We start from the raw sequence: 24,367 nt of genomic DNA, 5'->3' as shown, positions 1-24,367 counted from the left end.
AAAAAAAAATCTTTTCATCTTGATTTAGGCTGAAGAGTGGRCATTTCCTATGGGATGGCAATTCTAGAGTTTTCTCAGTTCAGGGAAGAAAATGTTTATTTTTGTTTTGAAATAGTGCAATAAATGTGAAATCTCCAATTTTCAATTAAATCCACTTTTTAATGTGGAAAAACTTCAGGATTTTCTTGCAAAATGGCTTTGATGCAGAAAAGCCATGGTTATTTGTTAGTATTGACAAAGACAAGCTAAGTTTCTTCAGTTACAAAGTAGAAAASGGAATCAAATGGCTCAGCTTGAATCAATGAGGGTTTTTCTTTTTCTCTCTTTTTTTCCTGACCAAATTCAGTTTTTCAAAAGTTGGCTAATTTTCTTTACAGTTTTTTTCCGTTCCGTTTCAACTAAAACATTAAATAACAGAATGTCTCTTAAAATCTGATACTTGCCCAGGTCGGCCCCTGACATCCCTGCCTCTAGTGTTGTCKTAGCACAGTTGGGGCAACATGATGTGGAGGCCTCAGAACAGCCTCTTGAAACGTTTTGAAGTTTCCTCTGCAACTCGGTGTCCAGAGAARCATCTGAAAACAACCCAGGAACCGGCTTTGTCTTTTGGGCTTTGAGYTGTGGCATTTCTGTAGCAATTAAATTTGCTCTTGTAGCCTCACGAGGCAGCGTTGGGGGGGATATGCTTTTGTAGCTCTTCTTGGGAAGGTTGAGTGTTAGGCCTCTCCAGTCCTTTCTGGTYTGCAAGCTCCCAGACTGTGGCAAATGTTACCTTTATTGAATCTGAAGTGTCTTGTCTCAAAAGCAAGCTGGGGCAGGGCAGAAGCCATCTGGGCTTGTAGTGCAAGAGTGTCGCTTAGCCTGGGTGTACACGGTGAGTGATTTTATGGACAGCTTGTTGTAGGGGATTGTACTGTGTATTACCGCTGCCTCAGGCAACTCGTGCTATTGCCTAGAACCCTTTGAGAGATTTAACTGCAAAGGGATGCTTATGCTTTTGCTTTTCATGCATTAACAGCAAGCAGGGCTGGATTTTTGTTAGTCATCCTGGGTGGAAATCCAGAAAAGCCCTACTAAACAATATGCTTTTACTTTGGATTTATACCCAGGACTTGAGTAGGATTCAACCCACTCTTGCAAAGCTGGTGTTATCCTGCAGCTTGCAAGGTTTACAAGAGATAAATGATGCTTTTGAAAATACAGGGCCTAGGAGACCTGTGGAGAGGCACACAAAGAGCTGGGAGAACATGGATGCTGCCTCCAATGGGAATTGCAACTTAGGGGAGAATTATTCTGTTGGAATTTGACCAGGACCCAGAGACTTGATTTAATGTTTAGGGTTGGGTCCAGGATCTGCAGAACTYGGCTGAAATCTTCCCTTTGGCTTCTGTGGGATTAGGTTCCAAAACGGGAAAACTAACCTTGTGAAGCCTCCTGAGAGTTATGAGCCATAGGGGAAGGGTGTCGTTTCCGGCTGGGCAGCACTTGTGCTGTGGTGTACGGCTTCTGAGAGACTGGTAGGGGGCCRTCACACCCTCTTTAGAGGGTCCTATCTGAGTCTCTGTAGGAATATAGTGAGCATCCTAAAAATGTCACACTCATCTGGTTTCAGTTGGGAGCAGGCTGCACTGCTTCCATCGGCTGGTRTAAGGGGAGGGAGTGTACAAACCTTGGTTGTTGCTATTTGCATCCGGTTTTTCCCCTTGTGTATATAAGGTGTATGCAGAGTTTAAGCTGCAATAAAAATGGTATTGTCCTTAATTCCCAGCTGCACAGCATTGGTTTAATCTGACATGGGCTTGCATATGCTGACTCGAATCTGCCTGGCAGGCTCCTTTCCACACCCTGCTGGAAGCTGCTCAGCTTTTATCTTCTGTGTAAAGCTCTCTGCATGGGGAAATAAAGGGACAAAATGCAATCAAGGGAGGGGGAAAGGGAGTCCAGTAGAGAGGATGCTCAGAGCGTCTATTCTGAAGCCATTAAGTGGGGTATTGGCTGCACAGTCACGTACCAAGGTCCCTTACGATTTGAACGGGTCTCTTCCCGGTATTGTGCTGACAGTAACCGACTGCTGCAGCCTCAGTGTTGTGATATTGATTAATCCTTTGGCATTTTTCCCTTCTGCAAAGCTTTAAACTCCTCTCCCAGCAGCCTTTCAGCCCCAAAGAAAGGTGTGGCAAGTCCCGTCGCTGTGGGAGGAGGAGAAGGGAGGGAGAGGTGGCTTTTGTACTAGGAAAGATCTGTCTTGCTTAGGAAAACTAAATGAAACCATGCCATTGGGTGACATCTCTCGTTTGCACCCATCTTTTCACCAAAATGTGAAGTACCTGTTGTCACCCCCCCCCGCCCTCAGTATTTACTAAAAATTACCCAAGATGCTTTTAGCACCCAAGCAGATGCAAGGGAAACAAGCCTGCTCTTGAACTCTGCAAGGAGGAAACAATGCCAAAATGTTAAAAAGGTGCAAAACTAAAGTGAAGAGATGTGCCAGAGCTCTTCCCAAGGCCAGTCCCATTGAATCCAAGAGGATGAATTGCATGTCATGAATTACACTAAAAAGCAAGGACTGGATGCTCGAATGCTCTTAACTTCCACTGAGAACCTCCAATCCTGCTGCAGAAGTTCTCATCCAGTGCGTCATTTCGCACCTGACTGGAGCTGGGAGCTAGCTCAGGGGCTCACAGGTTGTCTGAATGCCTAGCTGTCGTTTTGGGGGAGAGAGGAATTAGGTAATAGCTGGTAACTAGGAGGATTACATTTACCCACAGCAAAAACTAAAGTCGGAACACCAAGGATGCTTAGAAGGAAATTACACTCCCCTGTGATCCCCCCGGTGCCTTTTACCTCCCCTCTCCTCCTACCTCAGTTTTGCAAGGACCTGATTCAGGAGTTTTCATGGCTTGCCAAAAAGTTAGTGGATCTTTGAAGGCTCTTGCTCCCCATGAGTGCTGATGGTAGAGCCAAAGTTTTGTCATGCTCAGAGTCTAAGCYGAATGCTGCACCCAGTGCCCCTCTTCCTTAGCACCATGGAAAGGTGGGAGCATGTGGAAGTCGTATTCTCATGCTCCTAGAGGTCGGARACACCAGGCAGAGAACAACAAACCTCATCACAGGCAAAATGGACTGTTTTGCTGGGTGGGGAWCCTTGTAGATGAACTCTCTGTTTCTTTCCGTGGAGGCTCAGGATTTTCACTGTTAGCACCTTGGGAAACAGAGRGGGGCAAAGGCAAGTGCAATTTCTGGCTGGACAGTTCAGTTAACRAGGGCGCATCTAGTTTTATCCCTAACATTAAAAAACCATAGATGTAGAGAAGGCAGCTCACAATGTTCAGTTAATTCCTGTTGGCATGTTTTACTTCAAATGCAAAACATCCCAAGGATTAAAATAAATGTTACTAGTTACACGATGCATTAAGCTAATGWTTTTTTTTTTTTTTTTTTTTACCTACTCGATCCTATAATACCCTAACTTTAATGGATAAATACTAAGCYCTCCTTTGGGTGATTTCAGATGCCTTGTRTATTGTTGCATAGTCTAAAGGAAAACTTTTCTCTCTTTCTTTCCCCTTTCTCTTCCTCCCTCCCTTYCCCCCAGGTGATTCTCATTCTGACAAAGCTCTACGACTTCAACTTGGGGAGTGTTACGGAGAGCTCGCTGTGGAGGTAAGTGGATTGTAGAAATCACAGCAACTGGCACGGAGGGGTGCACTGAACCTTGCATAAAACTGGAGGGTGAGCAAGGGAATAACTGAGTGAGTTGATCGGGGAGGASCTGGGAGGGAATCCGAGATAAACTGGGGATTTGCTTTTTGGAAGAAGAGCRTGTGATTAAGAATACATTGTTTAATGAAGCGGGTCTGCAAAGGAGAGGGTTGCTTGATGTAAGGTGTCAGCCTGGYGTGTAGAGGAGCTTGGTTTTGTTCTCTTTTCACCTTTGAGTGTCCTCAAATAAGTCCATTCGTTCCTCTGAGCCTCTGCCATGAGGCTGGCAATGATGWCGGACTCTATAGGTGGTAAATTGAACAGTGTCCAAGTTTGTGTAAGTGATACAGTGCATGGTATGATCTTAGCTGGGGGCTCTACCTGTGCGATCTGTAGTGAAGATGCCTGGAAACATTTGCTGTCTGGTCCCTCAGTAGGCGACAAAGCACCATAGCTGCAGCGTTTGGTAAGAAACGGCTTGTTAGTGCTGGAGTGTCTAGGTGCTGTCTTCTGTGGCACTGAAATACTGGCGCGTGCTGATGTCCCCTAGGAATTACTTAGGAAATCCTGACTCCTTGCTTGGTGTTTGCTGCTGCCTAGAGCACAGCCTGTACCAGGCACTGTACTGTGTTTGCTAGTCCACATCCGTGCAAAGACAGCTGTGTTATGCAAGCTACGTTCCTCAGCCCTGTGAGCTGAGGTGTCCGTCTTGGCAGTGGATCCACGTTGATGGGGGCCGTGAGGTCCTTAGCCACCAAACGATGAGAGGTACCACAGTGAGGTGCTTGGTGTCTTCTCTGATACAAGTAGGCTCAGATGTTGTCATGTCCTTGCCGTGTTCCTAGTCTGGCATGGGAGACAGTGTCCTCGCTCAGGGAAGGACCCAGCTAGACAGTGTGTGTGTGTGTAATAAAATCCTCTATAAGCAGCCTAATTCTTTTACAAATTATCCCTATAAATTATCATAGCTCCCTCTGAAGAGCATCTGTCTCTTGGGGATTGCCCCTCCACACCGCACCTGTGCTGTGGAAAGGACATGCATTTAACAGAGTTGTTGTTAGGTGTTGTTTACCCTATGGGACAAAAAATAAGGGGGGGGGGCGCAGAACAGCGTTTTGTGTCAGATGTTGTACCTGGTGTACTACGCTTATTGCTCAGCCTGCAGAAGGAGTAATTGGTGRAGCTGTCAATGCATTGTACCCATAGCTCTGGATGTGAGCCGCTTGTTGGCAGATGGTTTATGTTCTGAGTTAATTTAAAAGCCCCTGTTTGGAGGAGACTTTGAGAGTGCGCTGTGTGGTTATTTCCCAGGCAACAAGAGCCAGTTAATGCATTAAGGGTTAATTGTTGCGAAGAGCTCTTGAAACTTCTCAATTTGCACAGTACCTCCAAAGCCTAATTGCACTGTACCATGGTAATGTGCAAAAGTATAAATAACCATGCAGCTAATAAGAGAGCGCACAGTCATTTCCACTTACCTGGTACTTTTCAAGGTATTTAAGCCTTAAAAACTTTTGCCTCTTTACCTAACAAGTACAAATGGCACTGTGATTGTACTTTAAACGTAATTGCGGAGCAATCTGCTCTGCATAAGTAACATAACAAGCAGCCAAATCCTATCCTAATGCTGAGATCGCAGCAGCACCTGAGCTCTGTGCAAAGGTAGCAGCAGCATCCCTTTTGGAGTCTTCCCAGAGTGACAAAGATGCAGTCCGTGGTCAGTACAACCGAATGCATCTCGTAGTTGTTCAYCTGGGCAAACGTGCCAACTTGTAAATGCATTTCAGTCTGTTCCTGGACAGCGCGTTCTCTTCTGTAGTGAAACCGGGGCCAGCGTGGGGTCCCGAGGCTCAGACAGGTTGAGAAGTCAGAACTCCTGGGGTCTCTTCCAAGGTCTTGGAGGAAAGGAGTCAACTACAGATGCTCAAGTAAGAGCTAGTAGGTAGGGCTACAGGGCTTTAAACCTTAGTGTTTTCTACCCAGAAAATTCAGGATTAAACCATGTTGTATTTTAGAGGGGAATGTGGAGCCTTAAAGAATAGTTTTCAGTTCCTTTGGAAAGGGTGCTGTAGAAATGCAAATAGATACTAAGTGGAAGCAATAAGTCAAGAGGAATTGACTCCTTTTCTCAGGATTTTATGTTCCATTTGCACATCAAGGCCTCTGAGTCTCTGCATTATTTAAATGAATACTTTTCAATATTTTCTTTTCATTTTTGAGCCCCTGAAATTTTCAAAAGGAGGATCTGTCTTTGCAAAGTGAATTTAAGCCTTTTGGCAATAGCTTTGCTTTCCTTAGTTACTTTTTGCAAACTCCTTCAGAGTCATCCTTGAGCCCTAGGAGCTGGTAGGTCACAAGTTGAATGCAACTATCGAGTAATCATCAAAAGACAGTCCAGATATTTCCAGGTGTTTTTTGTTTTCCTTTGTATTTCCGGGGACTAACGCACATTCCTTCTGCTAACCGAGAGTTCTGCTCCTATGAGCAATAGTGCCGTCTGTGTGATGTCTTTTCTGAACGCTTGGCAAACACAGTTGCTTCCACAAGAGAGGAGTGGCTTTTGTGGCAGAGAGCAATGAATYGCACGCCAGTGCTTCAAAGGATGCTAGGATGGAGCAGGGTGCGATGCAATCTCCAGTTATCATCTTGTCTCTGCCTGCTTCAWGCATCAAAAGATTCTGCTTGGTTCCCCTGGGCTGTAGCATGAGAGGCTGCTTTTAACGGAAAGCTGAATTGCAATATAAGAAAAATTTCTAATCCCTGCATCTAAATTCAAAGACAAGTAAATCAATAAGAAAACATCCTGAGTGTAATTAAAAAGGGGAACAAGAGCAAAAGAGGGAGAGAGGAGAATTAACAGTTACGCTATGAGCTGCTCCTCTCTCAGGCTGATACACGTTTAGACAGAGGAAATGTTACTCAGCATTTGAATACAAGAACACAGACATTGCTCTAATAAGTAAATCCAGGCTTCTGAGGTTGAAAAATTCACAGAAAAGGCCTCTGTTGTTATTGGTACCAACCAGCTTCAAAAAAAAAAAAAGAAAAGAAAAGAAAAAGCAACCAAACAACCCCTGCAGCCCCCCCTTCTGAGTATCGCCTCTCTTCTTGGCCATAAGATTTCTGTCAGCTGTGGTTTGTATTTTTGTTTTTTCCACCAACTGAGCAGAGGAGATTGTTTTTCTCCAGTGAAGGCAAGTATCTTATTGTTGTTGTACCTGCCATGGTATGAGACATCAAAATTTTGGGGGAAGAGGTCTTTTCATATATCAGTGAATGTATCTGGAAAAATTAGATAAGCTTTTCAGGCGTGCAAACCCTTCATCAGTTCTCATTGCCTAGTGAAATATCTAACTGGGTAACTGATGAAAATCCTAGCTGAAATTCTAACTGCTTTTAATTAAAAATTGGATTGAGACTTGGATGTATGCTTTCTCCATCAACAGAAGGAAAATACCTCTGCCCCTTTCTGTGAACCTGAATGGTTTTGATTTTTAAGTGCTGTTGGAGAAGCTCAGATTCCCAAACCCTCTGCAGGTCAGGGTCCCTGCATCAAAATTCATCTTCCGCGATGAACTGTCATCGCACAACTGTGATGCATTGTGAAATTTGAACTCCCTTCATCAAGAGTAGGGACTCGCCACTTCATGGGAATTGTAGTCCAAATAGGAATCTGTCTGACAGGAGAGGATGGGAGAGTTAGGTAGGCGAAATACAGTGCCAAAAGGCACCATTCACAGCTAAGAGTGAAGGGGTTTTTGCCTTTTTCTGTGGAAAAACTCAGACATTTTATTAGGTGGAAGAGAGAAGGGGAGATCTGTTCARTGGCTTATTTCTTGAAATGTGCATGTTCACAGCGTTTCCAGATGCAAACACAGAAATTGTGGTAAGTGAGTTTTGATTTCAGACGTTATGTTCATATATAACATATGGGGAGTTTGTAGGTTATATGCTGGGCAGAAAGAAATTCCTTTCATTAGTTAATCTTATTGCTATCCAGTTGTTTCCTTGTTGTGTTGTGAGCATGGATAAACGGGAGGAATTTACTGGGCTCTATTTCTTATTCTGTGGGCCTTCTAGACTTCTCAGGTTTTGCAAGCAAATAGTGATCCATGCACATATTCCCTTGCCTGCTGCTAATCCTATCTCCTATTTAAGGTGTACAGTTTTGAGGCAGAGTTCTGTGGACGTGACATTCTGGGATAAGTATTTGAAGTTGCCATTATAATATTTTAAGTTTTTAAAATGTTTGCAACTGTTTTTAGCCAGTGTGGGCTGAGAAGTTGTTTCTGCTAAGAAAAATAGAACAAAAGTTTTCTCAGTTGTCATGTTATTTAGCATCCAGCAATGATTATAACTGTTTGGATTGCAGTAGATGAAAAGACAGCCTCCATCCCGAGGGAGCTTTCAATCTTGAACTAAGACAAAGAGACAACAGGATGATACAACAGGCAGGAGAAGCACAAGTTAACAGGGAGGTATTTATGATCAATGTGATAGCCACAACTGCAACACATCAGCTAATTAGGCAGTGGGGAGCACTTCAGATTTTCTTCCGAAGTGCAAGCTCTTGCGTGTGTCAGCTCTGAGGCCTCACTGCCATTTTACCTGCCTTTGATGGGTCCCCTGGAGTTCCCCTCCTCTGCCTGTGGTCCTGACTAAATTATTTAATGTTACGTGATGTCGGCCCATGCATTAACCCATAGTCAAAACCTTGCCTGGCTCTTGCTGCTTAAGAGGCTAAAATGTTACTGGAGGAATTCTTACATATATTCATTCTTGTTTATTTACCAAAAAAAAAAAATCATGTTTCCATGGCTGTGGTAAAAAAAATCCCCAAGCCTTTTTACCCTTGTGACCACTGTGCCTGAAGAGGTCTGTCTGTCTTTTTACCCTCTGGATTGAGTTATGAAAAACTTCCAGCTTTTTAACAGAGGTGACTGTAGAACAGGCTGGCTACAACTTGTAGCTTGGAGATGAGAGGAGTGAAACCTCTCAGCTTAGCTGTAAACTTTCTTATGGCTTGCACTGTTCTTTCATTCAGTTCTGTTCAAACTACCAGAGGGCTTTATGGTATTTCTTCCCCTATCCTTGCCTCTAAGCCTCCTACATTGCTTCTGGAGACCATCAGCATCTTTCAGTGTACCTCTAGTATTTGATTCTTTTGCAAAGTTTTATTGCTCATGCTGATTTCTGTGCCCTATGTTCATGTGTTACACAGGGAACTGGCTTCAGGTAGGTCTGCTCTGAATGTGTGAAATGGGGAATGCAGTGCGAAATGCCATGTGAATGGCTCACTTTTGGGAGATGGGGCCTAGTCTCCCTTTTCCAAGTTTATCTGCCTCCAAGATAGGTGAGGCAGGGGTCAGGAGACTGCTTGCATGACTTGAACTTTCATATCTTCCTCTGCAATGCAAGCAAACCTGAAAAATGGTCTTGGCAAAGCCATAGCTTCATTAAAAGCCTGGTTCTGCCCTATTGGCAATGCATTATTTAGACTGTGGTGTTGAGAATGACAACTCCTAGTCCGATCACTACCTCATACTTTGTACCAGTCAGGCTCTGCCCATGTTTTGAAATAAAGCATTGTGGTTTCGCTAGAACTTGCTGTATTGAAATGCAGTCTCCAGACAGCCACCATGACCAGATGACACCCCCCTGCAGTACTGTCAAGTTTTCTTGTATGTATTGTTTTTCACTATTACGCTGATAACGTGTATTTTGTATATATGTTATTTTATGAAGGACTGTATTCAGGCATAAAGTTATTTGAGCTGGTCTTTGAAGTAATGATGCTTCCCATTACTGTATATTATTTGGCATTTTATAACAGCATTACAAAGTGCAGAATTCCTCTGCTGATGAAAAGAAGGATTTAATCATACCTGCAATCAGCCATCTGTGGACAGAAGCAAGGAGCCAGCTGGGTGTGCAGGCATATTCCTGACTATTCTTGGATTTGAAAACCAGGACACCCAAAAGTTTGGTTGCTGTTGTTTGTTAGAACCTACAAATAGCCTAGCTCAGCGATGGCTGTTTTTTCTGGCCGTAGGAGCCACCTGTCAACATCTTTGTGGCTGAGAGCCACTAGGTGCAGACTGTTTGCTGGGAACTGCAGCAGGTGGTCACAGAAATGACAGGGCTTCCCCAGGGCTCCCAGCACCCTGAGATGGAGTTAGGGTGGACATTCAGCAGCATCTCGGAATAATCCAGATTTTAGCCTGTAGTACTTCTGCTGACTTACCTCCTTCCCACAGTGGGCCATTCAGGCTACCCTGGCTCAGTGCAGCCTGGCTGTCAGTCAGGAGATGCCATCTTGGCATGGGAGCTATGCTTGAGCTGTTTGGAAGATGCACAGTAGCAGTTGGCCCATTCCTGAGCTAACTGCTGCCAGGTGAATATTGTGGTCATTTAATAAAGAGAAATTCCTTGGCTCAAAGAGCTGTGTAGTCACTACCCGTGGAGAATAGAAAATGTAGCAGTCTTGAGCCAAGTGAAAATTCCTTTTTTGCTCTCATAGCTAAATGCCTGCTTGTTTTTGAGAAACAGGTCTTGTTCTCTTGCTCAAGCTGACATACCAGGTTTGGCAGGAACTCCTGACATCTGTGTTTGTCCACCTGTGCATGTGTTGCAGCAGGCATCAGAAAAGTGGGTCCTTGTTAAGAAAGAGGAGCAGGAGAGAAAGCCAGACAGGTGGCCAGAGCTATTGAGTATAGCCAGGAGAGGAATTAGTGGCTAAAGGGCACTGTGTTAGGGACCCTGTGGGGATGCTAAACTTTCATAAAAGGTTAGACATAAAATAGCTTTTTTGGGTTCTTTTCATAACTATTAAAAGCAATAAAGGGGTGGCTTAGCTTCCTTGTGTTTGCTGGTTTAGGGGGTATGTGAGATAGGAGGGTTACAAGTTGCCAGTTATCAGATGGTGATAACTATTCACCTTCCTATCCCAGTGCACATGTGAAGCGATCTGAAGTAACATTTTCTGAACTGATTCAGAATGCTTTTCTGGTTTGAGATGATTCATTATCCTTTGAGTTGTGACTGTCAGGGGAATAAAGACAAATCTTTATTATGGACTTCAGGAAATGTACGTAAGGGATGGTTTTGATTTATCTGGGATGTGAGGCTGGATGTGAAGCTTCATAGGAATGGAGAAAAAAAAAAGGGTAGGGGGGAGAGAAGATTTAAAAAGTGTGAACCGTACTTTTAGCCCTCCTCGACTGCCCCAGGTGGTGTCCAGAGTTTACATCCTTTGCGGTTTAGAACTGAAGGAGATGCTGTCATTGCAAAAATGGATAACATGAGTTGAAGCTGATTTAAACATTTGGGGAACCAACCCTGAAAATTGATAGGCTTATCCTAAGTTCAGGGTTATGTTTTAGAGTTAGGTAAATACAGCAATGGTAATAAGAAAAGATCATCTTTTTTTTAAATTTCATTCTGGAAGTGTTTGACTGACTTCTGGAGAGAAGTTTCATCTGTTTCCTTTCTGTTGCTTCCCTATCCCTGTTACATCCTGTAGGATTTTTCCACAAGGGAGTAGTCAGGCTCACACCTCTGCTTTCTGGTGGTYCCTTAATTTATCATGCAGTAAAGTTAATGTTGTCTCAGGGATGGAGGGGCACAAGGGTGCAATTCAGAGTCAAACAAGCAGAAGTAGCGCAGTGAATGCAAGTCTAAAAGCCTTCCTGCATGTCTTGGCGTGGTGTGTGGATCTGAATCCTACCTCTGTTTCTTAAGATGCCTTAGTCATCTTGTTCCATGGAGCTCATTTGTCTTTCATGAACCAGCCTTCTGGCTGGTCCATTTGTTGTGTCTCTTAATTGCTCCATCAATGACCTTTCTGTGGGGGTGGGGATTTCATCAAACATGGGACCTTTTGGATTTATTAATTTTTTGTTTGCCAAGAAAGCTCTGAGACTAATTGCCAAGACTTCCCAGAAGATATTAGTTTACAAATTTTAATGACACTTATGATTTATTAATGTGCTTCCCCCTGCATCTGCTCATCCCTATTCCTTGGTGGAATTCCTGCTGAATCAGAGAGAATTAATAAAAACAAAACTGCAGATCGTAATGGTGTTTCAGCTAGGCTGTTAATTAAAAACTTTTGCCCATATTCAGAGTGTTTTTTWTATATCTGTGATCCTCTGAAGACATAGATACGTCTTGGTTTGGGGTATGTTCTGCACCAGAATCTCAATATGGTGAGGGTGCCACCTCCATGGTGGCAGCACGGATGTTCACATTTACATGTGTGTATAACTCATTTCTCAGTGTGTGCAACACACTGTTCTTTGTCCACAGATCTTTAACAGCCTGAAAGCATGACTGTTTTGTTGTAGTTGTCAGCCTCCAGACATGCAGCTGTGGGAGGGCTGATCTGGTCACCGGTGATGGATGTTGCAGATACATTTGTGTAAGGAACGTGTGTGCTAAACAGATCTAGAAGGGTCATTTCGTTGTACAACAGTTTTGACCTCACAGATTACTGGGTTTATTGAGATACTCCTATTAGTAAATGTGCCTGGGAGTTTTTCATTAAAATTCTTTTCTCCAGATGGAGTTAGAGAGGGAAAGATGAAAATGCAATCAATCAAATTCCAAACTTTTTGAGGGAATGTTCATAGGACAAACGTGGAATTTCAGATAAAATGGAGAGAGGGCAGAAATGAGCATTGTTTTGCTTCCATTTTCCACATTTCAGGTAAAAGCCCCAACCAGCCACCATCTCTCTTTCTTCTCTCCTTGATAACTGCTGAATAAGGTGTACTGAGCAAAAGAGCTGCAACAGGAGAGACCAAGAATTTCCAGGGAGAGACTGATACTAATCATGTGTGGGGAAGATCCAAGTTCAAGCCCTTGCTCTGAATAATCATAAAGGGAAGTGCTTTTTTATTCCTCAAGTAATTAAATTGTGTAACTCATTGCTACAGGATGTTGTGAAGCAGAAAAAATAAAGAGTAAATGGATTTTAGAAGGAGATTGATTGAATTAACAGAGGATATTTCTGCTGGTGGCTGTTAAACGTGATAGTGTGGCTGTAGCCTCTGGCTCACAGTAATTATTTTAAGATGTGGCACTGAAGGAGCAGACCTATCTACAGCTTTTGGATCAGTGCTGCAGAAGCGTCATCCATTCTGCATTATCTGTTCTGCAGCAAAGAGCTATTTGTACTTTAGATGTTCCTGTGGAATAACTGGGTTTACAGTGGAGACATGATTGATATGCCACAGTTCTTTTAGGGATTTGGAGTACTCTAAATCAGGAGAACTGGAGGAGAGGCTGTGGGAAGAATCATACTATCTCCACTTCCTTCCTTATGCTTTACTCGAAATATTCTTTGTTTCCCCTTTTGGAAACAGGTAAGTGGGAGATACAGATTTTTTCGTCTGACCTACTGCAGCTGTCTTATTCAACCCAGAGATTTGAGTCTTCCACACCACAGAAGTTCTCCATCTGTTGCGCAATTGTTGGCTATCTTGGATGCTATTATGTTTTTTCTGTAAAGCTATCATTTTATTCTATAGTGAACTAAAAGGAAAATGTGAAACTAGTTTAAAAAAACAAAAAGCTATATTTTTGACATGATTTAATTTCCCCAGCCTGTCCTTTCAGGCACACAACCTGCTTTGATCATCCTTACAGTGGGAACTTAAACCTGTCCAGATCACTAGACTTCCCATTCCAGGAAGCTAGAAGTTGGAATGGGAAATTCAGGGAACTTAATGTCAAAAAGATGTTTCCTTTGAGGATCTCCAGATGTTGTCTTAAAAAAAAATCTGAATCTTCTAAAATTCTTCTGGTATTGATACAAATCTAAGGATCTCAGTGCTAATTAATGAAATTTGTTGTGCAAAAAAACCCAACAACATGCGTTTGAGAGACCTGGAACAATATAGTTGTCCCTGCTTTTATGGCTAATATATGGTATATTTAATGAAGTGTTTCTGTCCTTTTTAATGGACTTCTTTGATTATGAGCACCTCAAGGACGCAGACGTCCTGTCTCTGTAGAAGGAAATTTTGGACTTGGATCATGTTCCCCAGCATTTAGTCCTGGGGGGTTGGTAGGGATGGCCAGAGGAAGTTTTGCCAAAAGTGAATGTATTTTTGAAGCATCACAACCCATCTGAAACCATCTTGTCAGGGATTGCAAATAAGGTGTGTTTGTAGTGCTTTGCCTCCTTGTTTAGAAAAGTAGCGAGGCAGCATTCAGGAGGGAGTTTGTAGCCAAGAACCTGCTGTTGCAGATCCTGTGGGTGTTGTGACTGTTGCTGCATCAGCAGTGCTGCATCTGTTAACAGGAATTGGCTATTCCATCTCTGCTTTATCATTTGGAGTAGTAATTCCATTGCTGTCATTAGAGAGCTGCTTCTTTTGTTGAGTTATCTCATCTTACATTCTAATTAGATTTGGATGCCGACTGCAAAACTTTTTGCAGGAAGCTGCACTTAAAGATGAATTTGTTTTGGTCTTATGTCTTTTTTCTGATCGCTTCTTACCATGCAGGGGAGTTTTGCTGGCACAGATTAGTAGTGGATGCATTCAACACAGGTATGTGCCAGTATTAATGAAGACTGCAAATTAAATTCTTTTATATTATGCAAACAGTTAATTGCAAAATCAGACTGTTCCTAATAAATTATGTAACTTTCATACTAGATCAGATCTAGTAGGATTTGGAAAGAGATGCCCAGGAAAAGATATGATGATAACTTACAAAATTTCTTGTGGTGTGGATAGGTTCTTTACTAATGCAAGAATGAAGGAACATCATACAAATGTGCAGAACAAGTAAAAGAATTTGATTCTTCAGACAACATGTAGTTAATCTGTGGATCTTCTTGCTGGAGGATGTTGTAGTATGTGAAGTTCACCAGGGTTCAAGTGAAGTCTAGACAAGCTACTAGAAGAAAAAAATAATTCTCTCAAGGATTATTATATGCTAAGACATTACCTGTGGCTCAGGAAGTCCCCTAACCTCTAATGTCTTAGATGTAGACAGGCACTGCCATTTATTCTCCAGGCAGTCAGGGCTGGCTCAGGAACCAGCTGGTTCTCACACTGATACAACTGGGCAGCTTCCATGTTGGTGCCACATCATGGCTTGCTGGGGGATACAGTTCCCCTGTCTGCACTAAACCTAGATTCTAAATCAAGCTATATGATTTGTTTCTCTTTGAGTGACCTGTTTTCTTCTTTTTTCTTCCTCCCATCTCCCTCCTCCTCTCTACTTTTCCTTCGAATTAGGCTTGGCACCAAGTCATATAAATCTTTGCTTTGTTCTGTGGCTGGTAGAATTTAGTACTTTAACATGGGTTGTGTCTGTTTATATTGGTGTTTTATTATGTTGTGTTTTTTTTTCCTCCCAAGTGCACTGCCATTTTATAATGGCTATAAATAATCTGAAGGATGGAGAAATATTGCTAAGAAATCCTTCCATCTTTCCTTCGGTCTGGTCTCTCTTTCATTATCTCTGCAGTACATTCATTAGGCTTCCAATGAAGTTAATAAGTGCTCAGTATCAAATGGTCACTTCTCCAAATAATATTTACAAACAGCTGCATTCCTCCAGCCTGGAAGATAGCCTTTGATTTATTTACTTACCACATGTTCTTCATCTGTAAAATCTGGCAACCATCCTTTTACAGTATGCCTGACCAAGAAGTAAAAACAAAAGTGCCTATACACTACTAGATAATAGGAACCTAGTGCGTTTTTACATATGGGTTTCTGCCTCTGTATAAAAATTGTAAAAGGTTAATGAGACCATTCTATAATCAGCTTATTAAGGCTTGTTTCTGGGTTTTTGATGGCCAGTTACTTTAGAGAATTGCATCTGTAAATATTAGTAGTTGCTCATATCCAGTTATCCCTGAAGTTTACTGCCCAGGTGTGTAAATCTAGCAAAAGGCTATCTGCAGGAGTTGAGCCTTCAGCATCGTGCAAGTCTGGTCAGAGGTGCAAGTGTGGTGCTGCCGTGGAACAGTTCAGGGATATTGCCCTGTAATAAATCCTATGAATGTGGTATGGTACCTGTAACTGGGCTGTTAAGTTCTCCTATTTGGATTTTGGGGCTAGCTCAGAGGGTCTGTGGAAAGATGGTAGTAGGTGACTGGCCACAGGAAGGTGGCCGGGCTGTTAGTGCAAACGTCACTTCCAGTCTTTACCCCAAAGTCAGGTAGTAGTTTTTTCTGGGGGTGAGGGCTACTATGGGCTTTCATGAATGAGTTCTGGTACATTTAAGATATGACTGTCTTTAGTTATCTGTAACCACTGCCAGGGTTAAAGTACTTCATAGCAGAGCTGGCAGGGCTGGATAGATGTCTGCAGCTCAGCTGCGCCACTTCTCAGCCCAGGGTCTTGGCATGGACTCGCATACCTTGGAGATTGAGTTCATATGCTGTGCTGTGCAAAAGAATGGGGCTGGCAAGCAATAATCTGGGACTAGTACCATCTTTAAATCACAGAATTGGATATGGCAGCACCAGTCTGTACAAACCCTTGGAGGTTCAAAAGCCAACTGGAGAGAGGTACACAGAAGGGAACAGCAGTTCATCGCTGGACCATGGGTGAAGGTCTTATGGGGGGCTGAAGGTCACAAGGAGTAATCAGCCCCAAGGAAAGAGAATTGCGCATAGGGTCTGTCATCTTTCATCTCTTTCTCTGAAATGTTAAAGATTGTAATTAAACAGTGCTTTGCTTTAAGAAGGAAGTCATTGGCTGCTGTTGATTATTGGCCCTGTAAGAGCGGAGAGCAGCAGGTTCAGAGCAGAAGTCAGGAACACTGTGGGGGAAGAGTGGTCTGCACACAAGAGATATGCCCCACAGGCTGACTTGGGAACAGGGGGCTCATACAACTCCACACAGCAGCCTGTGATGCACGAATGCCCTGAGGACTGCAGCAGACCGTGATCCATCCATGGGTCTCAGGTAGTTGTTTCAGGGATCACAGAAAAGCTGTTGACCTTGAAGTGCATCAGACATAGGTCTCTGTAAAGCCATGGTGTGGGAGAGCTTCTCATTTCTTTGGATTACTTGTAGCAGTAAGTGTGGCTGAGGAGAGCCAAGGCAAGAAGATCATCTGTTAAAATGTAAGGTTTCAGAGATGATGTTTTACTGCCATGGAGTAGTTAAAGCTACAGAGTAAGCAGTGGACCATGGTACATCATTCAGTATGCCTCTAGCAGAGCAGAGAATAAATATCCCATGGAAGATTAAAATCGCATTGGTTCTATTATCTGTAACCGATAAAGGCAGAAGGGATGTCTAGGAGGAATACAGAGTTAACACAGCACATCTAGCTTTGTTCCCACATATGCACGTTTTCTACTGTGCAAGGCATGGGAAACAAAGTGAGACAAGCTTTGTTTTTCCTTCAGGAAGAGTACATGGCAGGGGAGTCCGTGGCAGACCATCTGGTCTCTCTGAGGACTTGGAGTGTCATTTGCTCCATCGCCACCCCATCAGAGAGGCAGAGGAGTGTTAGTACATCACACGAGAAGTTTGTGTCTTGTCCTGTGCATTTTAATTGTGATGAGCATGAGTGTGGCTATGTAACAGGACATGGCCTTGTTGTGTGGTGAGATACACAAGGATCCCATGTCTCCACTTTGGAAGTACACCTTTTCTATAGTGACAGTGCCTGTGGTTTGTCTGGGGGACAGATATATATCAAAAGGATGAAGGGGAGTGGGCTGTGGACTTAGTTGTTCTGCTGTGTGTGATTCAGCCAGCAAGCTGAGGGCCCCCTGCCCTGATGGCTGTGGTTCATTATAGCTCATGAAATGTCCACTGTTGCGTAGCATAACTCAGAAGAGTCAGAGGTGTGACTGTGCAGACACTGGGAACGGTGCTTTTCCTTGATGTGCAGTGCATCAGCCACTGCAACCTGTTCTGCTTTCGTCTCTGCTTCCTGAGTGTTGCTGGACATGGCACTTTGCAGGCATGCCCACTGAGGAAATGAGGCAGTTGTTTTTATACTTGTGCTGCTGGGAAGCTCTTGAGGGACACTTGGCAGTAGCATTGCTGTGTAGCTCAGTTGTCATGGAAAAATGGGTTCTTGAATTCTTCTGCACAGATGCTGCTTTTCTTTACCTTTCTCTTGTTAAGTCTTTGTATCACTTGCAAGCAAAGGTAAGATCCTTTGTTCGTAGGGCTTCTTTCTTGATCCACCTTTATCTCAGCTTCAGTGGTCACTTTGTTCCCTCTCATCCCGTGTGACATAAACCATTATGAATACTGCAGTAGGCTGTGTTGGGAACTCTTATCTTTAAAAATGACATTCGTAAAGGTTAATAATTGGAATGAGCTCTGGCAGTTACTAATTAGCACCATTACACAATCAGCTCACATTCTGGCAGCATTAGGCATACTTAATCAGTCAATTATCATTGATCTCAGAAAGTGCTGCTCTAAAGTTAGCATAAGGTGCCTTTGTGAGGGGAGGGAGGGAATTTGACAACACGAGAATGGTCAGGCTGCTGGGAACGTATGTTTGGAGGGACCAGTCTTGTGTACCTGATTGCAATGGATGGATCTGCATGAGAAATCGGATGRTATAGAATCACCTTGAAACAGAGGCTTAAATAGGTCCTAACAAGCAGCCTGTTCACCTTAAGGGTTGTCACTTTGCACAACTGTAATTCATTGGCCAGGTGTTTCCATTGCATTCACTGACTCCCCTGGCCATTTGAAACAATAAGGGAGTTCAGGGAGAAGACTGACTTTGGGGTAATGGCTTCACTGAATTTTAATTAACATTAACTCTACTCAGCCCTGGTGAGGTCACGTCTGGAGTACTGCATCCAGTTCTGGGCTCCCCAGTACAAGAGGGATGTGGCACTACTGGAGCAAGTCCAGCGAAGGGCTACAAAGATGATTAGGGGACTGGAGCATCTCTCTTATGAGGAAAGACTGAGACCTGGGCCTGTTTAGCCTGGAGAAGAGAAGGCTGAGAGGAGATCTTATTAATGTGTACAAGTATCTGAAGGGAGGGTGTCAAGAGGATGGGACCAGACTCTTTTCAGTGGTGCCAAGCGACAGGACGCGAGGCAACGGGCACAAACTGAAACACAGACGCTTCCATCTGAACATGAGGAAAAACTTTTTCACTGTGAGGGTGACAGAGCACTGGCACAGGTTGCCCAGAGAGGTTGTGGAGTCTCCTTCTCTGGAGATATTCAAAAGCCTCCTGGACGCGATCCTGTGCAATGTGCTCTAGGTGACCCTGCTTGAGCAGGGGGGTTGGACTAGATGATCTCCAGAGGTCCCTTCCAACCTCAACCATTCTGTGATTCTGTGATTCTGGCTTACAAACTTTCTGAAGGCCTGCTTCARTGTGTGGAATTTGTTTTCCTTGCTTTTCTTTTTCTTTATGTGATCAGTAGTTCTAAAGGTAAGGAAGTTGCAAACAAGMCTGGGAGGTATGGGATTTCTCTTTAGAGGTGTTGTATAAGGTGTCATCTTGGTCTTGTGAATCTAAGTCATGGGTGCTTTGTGCTCTCARAAACTTGGCTGGGTGGAGCCTTTGCTGTTTGCACTGCAGCAGAGGGCATAGGGAAGGGTAGGCCTGATTGCTTCACAGAATCACTGTGATTTTCTAGCCAGCTCTTCCTTCTTTCTTTTGCTCTTCCCAACTTGAGTGTGGGCAACGCATGCATCTCTTCTAAACCCATCTGTTGTTTGTGCCCAGTCAGGAAGGTGTGCTGTAAGCGATGGGTGGCTCACACAAGCAAGGATGGTGGCTACAGTCCAGTGTGTGAAGGAGACTCCCTTGAGAAGACAAACAAATCTCGGTCTGGAGAATGAGAATGTGGAACGGAGATGATCAAGGCTGACATGTTGCTCTCTGCTCCTTTTGCTTCACTGCTGGGCTCCTTTCTTTTGAGTTTTCAAGATATGATCTGCATTGCATGCAAGTTCAGAGGGAATTGCATATACTTGTAAGGATAGAAGGGGAACATTGTCAATGACATGTTGGAAAGTAACTTTAGTTCAGGATCCTGTGAGAGTAAAGAAGCTTGTGTAGGTGAAAGGGTGAGGAAAAATGTGAGTTGCACTACTTAATTCTCCTTTGGGATTTAGCCTAGTGTCTCCATCTGTTTAGGATGGAAAATGTATTGTTATGATTATGTTGGAGTGCATTTTTAATCTTTCTCTCTGCTGCTTATTCTCCTGAACTTTTCATGGTGGGTAGATGATCCAAAAAAATTCTGATGATGGTCTTACAGACTGGGTGCTTACCTAAGAACCTCTATGATTCTGTGCAATAGAAATCTAAGAATGTGCTTCAGGGCTGTCTGAAGTCAGAAAGACGTTGATTTCTGAACTTGTGCTTTTGCTCTTGGTAGAAGTCTACAAGGGGTCTTGGGAGCAGGCACAAGAAAAAAACATGTCAGAAGGCCAACTTTGGCCCCATCTTTTACAAAAAATTAGGCCAGTGCAAACGGCTCTCTTTAAAAACTACTTTCCCATGCATCTGATTCCAGAAATAGTAGGAAGTGGTTTCAAGCACAAGCCACCCAGCCCCTTAACTTTTCTTTGGAACCTGTTAAATTTAGCTGTAAAACTCTACACAGCTTGGCTTGGACCACTGGAGTTGGATACAGGTATTCCAGCTATGAGCAAGACTGTCTTCTAGTATGAGAAAGGGCTATCTCAGTACTAGTTTTTCACTTCAACTGTTTGTGAGTTGCAGATATATTTTGTATATGTCCTTTTAGGTGTTCAGCCAAGGGTTGTTCTAGAGTGCCTGCATGTCAGGAACTCTTCTCATTGATTACTGCAAGCTTTGGATGACAATCRGAACATATTTGTATTTTAAGGATTAGTGCTTGTTGATTCATTGCCATTGATGATACAAAGTGGAGGGGTAAGGTTCCCTTGAGCTGAAAATGCTTCTGAGAAGGGTGAAGGAAGATCATTAGAAGAGCTCTGAAGAATCTGCACTGCTAGTGATTGTACAATAACGATTATTTAATTTGGAGAGAGAAAATATGTAGAGGAAGCTATTTAGCTGTAGATCACTAAAGTGGGATCCAGATTCTGAGAAAGTGGGTGAGAATATTTCCAGGCATTTTTCTAGACAGGCCTTGTAAGAGTAATGAAGGCAAGCATGCCTTCATGTGTCGGGTACTTAGCATGCAAAACTCCCATGAGCAAACCTTGGGGCAGATCAGTGGAAATCCTTCCCTCAGGAGAAGCTGGTAAAAGATGCTACTTGGGCTGGGTGCTAAGGCGGAGCTCTGGCTTCCAGGTGCAGACACTGCTTCAGCGTTCAGATGGGACTTTTCTTCCCCCAGCCTCCAATACTGCATAGCCCAGGGCGGGGGGGAATGTCCTTCTGGAGATGATACTCTTGAAGAAATATGGTCCGACTCCCTGCAAGAACTGCACTGGAGTTCTGCTGTATAACAAATGATGCCTTATCTGCTGCCAAATGACATCATCTTATACCTACAAGATGTGCCTTATTATGGCAACAAATACTATGGCAACATCCGTAAGTGGAGCTAATTTTAGTAAAGAGGGGCCAGACCATTGTGGATCAGATAAGGGAAAAATCAGTTTGGCGCTTTGTTCTTACAACAGTCCTGTAAGTATACAGAACAGCCATTTTATTTAATAAATAAAAAAAAAGAAAAAAAGAATGATCTATTTTTCAGTTATAGGGTAATTTACAGCAATGTGCAGAGGCAGGTCAGACRTTAGGAAAAACCTCCTTAAAGCTGAGCATAGGTTGCTTGGGAAGGTGGTGGGAAGTCTCCGTTTTGGAAGACTTTAAGAAGAGGTTAGACAGCCTTCTGAGATGGATGCCTCATTCAAATTGGTCCTGCCTTGGGGAGGAGGGAGAACATTCAAGATTTATTTTTTTTTTTTTAACCCCTATTTCTGTGGTCTTGTGATAGGAGTGCCTCCCACTCATATCCCCTAGAAAGAGCAGCACAACAGGCTTCGTACTAGAAGCTGGCTATAGACAAGCTGAGAAGCTCTTCTAGCCTCTATACCTCTAGCTCATGGTGCTGGGATAGGCGGGGTCATGCTAAAATCAAAGTCCTTGTAGGACCTGGTTGACTGGAGCAGAATGTTATTTTGCTTTCCACTAGCCACCCCATTTAATAGAGTAACAATCGCAAGTGACTAATTATGAGCAGAGTGGTGTAATATGGTAAGACAAGGTTCAGAGAAGGAGTCTTTTGACATTAGAGTCTCTGTTGGAGCAGATACTTTTTTGAGAGTACTGGATTACACTGGATAATCCTAAATAAGGAGTTCATTTAGAAACAGCTATGTGGATGAGCTGTGAAATAATAACTGTATCATTGTTGACTCATTGATCTGATCCTATTGAAACAATTTGGATGTTAAAAAGACTGAAAGAGGATTGTGCTCAGACACTGTGCAAAATGGTGAGGGGTAGGAAAATCATTTGCTGCAGATACCAAACAGAGACAAGTTCCCCAGACTAGTATCTGATTGATCAAAAACAGATCTCTTATGAAAGCATCCCATTTTGACTGAAAAATTAGCAGCGATAAAGAATTCACTTCAACCATTGGTACAATCTTCCTTGGTCCATTACCCTTCCTGTTTATATACAAAACGGAACAAATACCCTGTTTCTTACCCAGACTTACCTCAATTTGTTGTGTTTTGGCTCTTGTTATATTTCTGTTGACTAGGTTGAAAGGCCTCTAATTCCCACTCCCCAGGTGGTTACTTTCATACCCTGATTAAACCGGATTATAACCTTCTCTTTAAGATAAATAAGTTGAATACCAGAAGTTTTTCATAAGGCAGCAAGTTTTTCCACTCTTTAATGATTCTCATTAGGGTGATTCTTTTCCTCTCATGTGGCACCAAGTCAAATGTCCTGGAAATTCTCATGTTCTTGTTTGTATTGTGGGAAGGAAAATCTCAAGGCAGTGCTTTTTATAGAAGTGCAGCTCTGCACTTCTTCAGATTCATAGATTTAAAGGGCAGCAGAGAAGTCATGATTATAATCTGGTCTCCCCTCATGCGTAATGCAGGCCGGAGAATCTTACTCAGTAATTTCTGCATTGAGTCCACATCCGTTATAAGTATTGCTTGTCTGCTGGAAACACATTCAGTCTTTACTAATACTTACAGCCTTTCAGTTATGTGCTCTGGTTTGCATTGCTGCTAGAACTGCCTTTAATTTCTGACCCTGCAGCAAACAGGGTCAGATTAATTTCTGACCATGCAGCAAACAGACTCTGGACTGAATTGGCCAAATTTCAGGCTTGCTGAAACACAGGCTGGTTTGCTACATTTCTGAGAGCCTGAGCACCTCTGAAATTTCAAATTGCAGCTGTGATTCCTTGATGATGAAAAACAAGCCTTGGAGCTCTTTTGTTCCTCAGTTTTCTTTCCCTTTCATGACATTATAATTATTTGCACAAGGAGCTGAGAGCATAAAATTGAGGGAAATGAAATAAAATGTTGGCTCATTCACCTGGATCTCTTTTTTCAGAGCTACTTTTGTTGGTCTTTAAAGGATCTTCTAAAGCAGGGAGATTTCCTCCTCAAGACTGAGTATTGAGAAGGTTTTGTTTCCTTTTTGACTCTGCCACAGGTTTTGTGGCAGGTCTTACTTTGGACAATATCTGCCTGGATGGGTGCAGCAGACTCAAGTCATCTGGGTGTGCTTAGAGCTAGCTGGTTACTGAGGGGTGAGGAGGGTATTTACTTTAGCTCAGCGCTGCTGTAAAATAGCTTATTTTGGAAGTATCTTGCAGGTAGATGGAAGCATCTTGCAGGTACCTCAGGTGCAGACAGCTCTAGGGGCGAAGAGAGGAGCCAAGGCTCACCTGCACCCATCTGTGCAGATATATCCATTTGGTGTTACCACTGTGGTGTGTGCTTGCCTCTGTAATATGGGGACACACCTGTGAACTGGGTGACCTCTTCATCAGGCTACGTGTCTCTCGGAAGCTGTTATCAAACTGAAAGAGTGGTGAGTGCCCTCAACTCCTCATCACCAGCAAGAAGCAAAGGTGCTTAGTATGTTGAAGGCCAAACCCTCACCGCACTGTGTGAACATTGCAGTAAGAAGGTCCCTGCAGATGAAGACCCTGTCTGCCTTGGCAGGGATAAGGGTAGATGTAGGGTTAAAGGCACCATAGTGCTCAAGAAAATTGGGTGAGTTACCCAGCTCTTTTTTTGATTGCTTCTTCTTTAAAAAAAACCGTCTTGGATCAAGAGGAGTAAGATCAAAATGTGCAAACCCCATGGGTTTGTTCCTTGGTTCTGGGCTGAATAGGAGACAGTGAACAGTAGATTCACATTAGAGGATTTCATTTGCTGGGGATGTGAGACAAGTAGGGGGAAGGCGAGAGAAAGTAAGCCTCTTCAGCATCTTTTGTATAGCAGGGACTGAAATAGTCCCTTGAAAAGACATGCTCCTACCTGGTCTGTCCATTCTGGCACAAAAAATGACTCTGCGTTTTGGAACTACTGCCCATGTTTCCTCATGTTATTAGTTACCTGAAAACATTTGTGCAAAGAGCAGAGAGCTGTTTTAATTTCTCTTCCCTGACTAGGATATTTTATTTTAGTTTTGCAGATGTATTTACTTCTGTAATATTTTTTCGGGTGCAGTGGAATGATGCACACTGCACAAAATAAGGAATGGATTATAT

General features: G+C 43.1%; 1 protein-coding gene across 1 annotated transcript in view; it reads left to right on the top strand.

Annotated features, from left to right (window-relative positions):
- SORCS3 (sortilin related VPS10 domain containing receptor 3) overlaps positions 1–24,367 on the top strand; it is a 337,032-nt gene that overhangs the window by 120,686 nt on the left and 191,979 nt on the right. Inside the window, exon 2 of the mRNA XM_026069736.1 lies at positions 3,596–3,663. Coding sequence (XP_025925521.1) covers positions 3,596–3,663 — 68 coding nt within the window. The remainder of the gene's footprint in view (positions 1–3,595; positions 3,664–24,367) is intronic.

The sequence above is a fragment of the Apteryx rowi genome, unplaced genomic scaffold (assembly GCF_003343035.1).
Source record: "Apteryx rowi isolate R43461 unplaced genomic scaffold, aptRow1 scaffold_3, whole genome shotgun sequence".
Taxonomy (NCBI): Eukaryota; Metazoa; Chordata; class Aves; order Apterygiformes; family Apterygidae; genus Apteryx; species Apteryx rowi.
The sequence above is the reverse complement of the archived record's forward strand: the minus strand, read 5'-3'. Positions and strand labels throughout refer to the sequence as shown.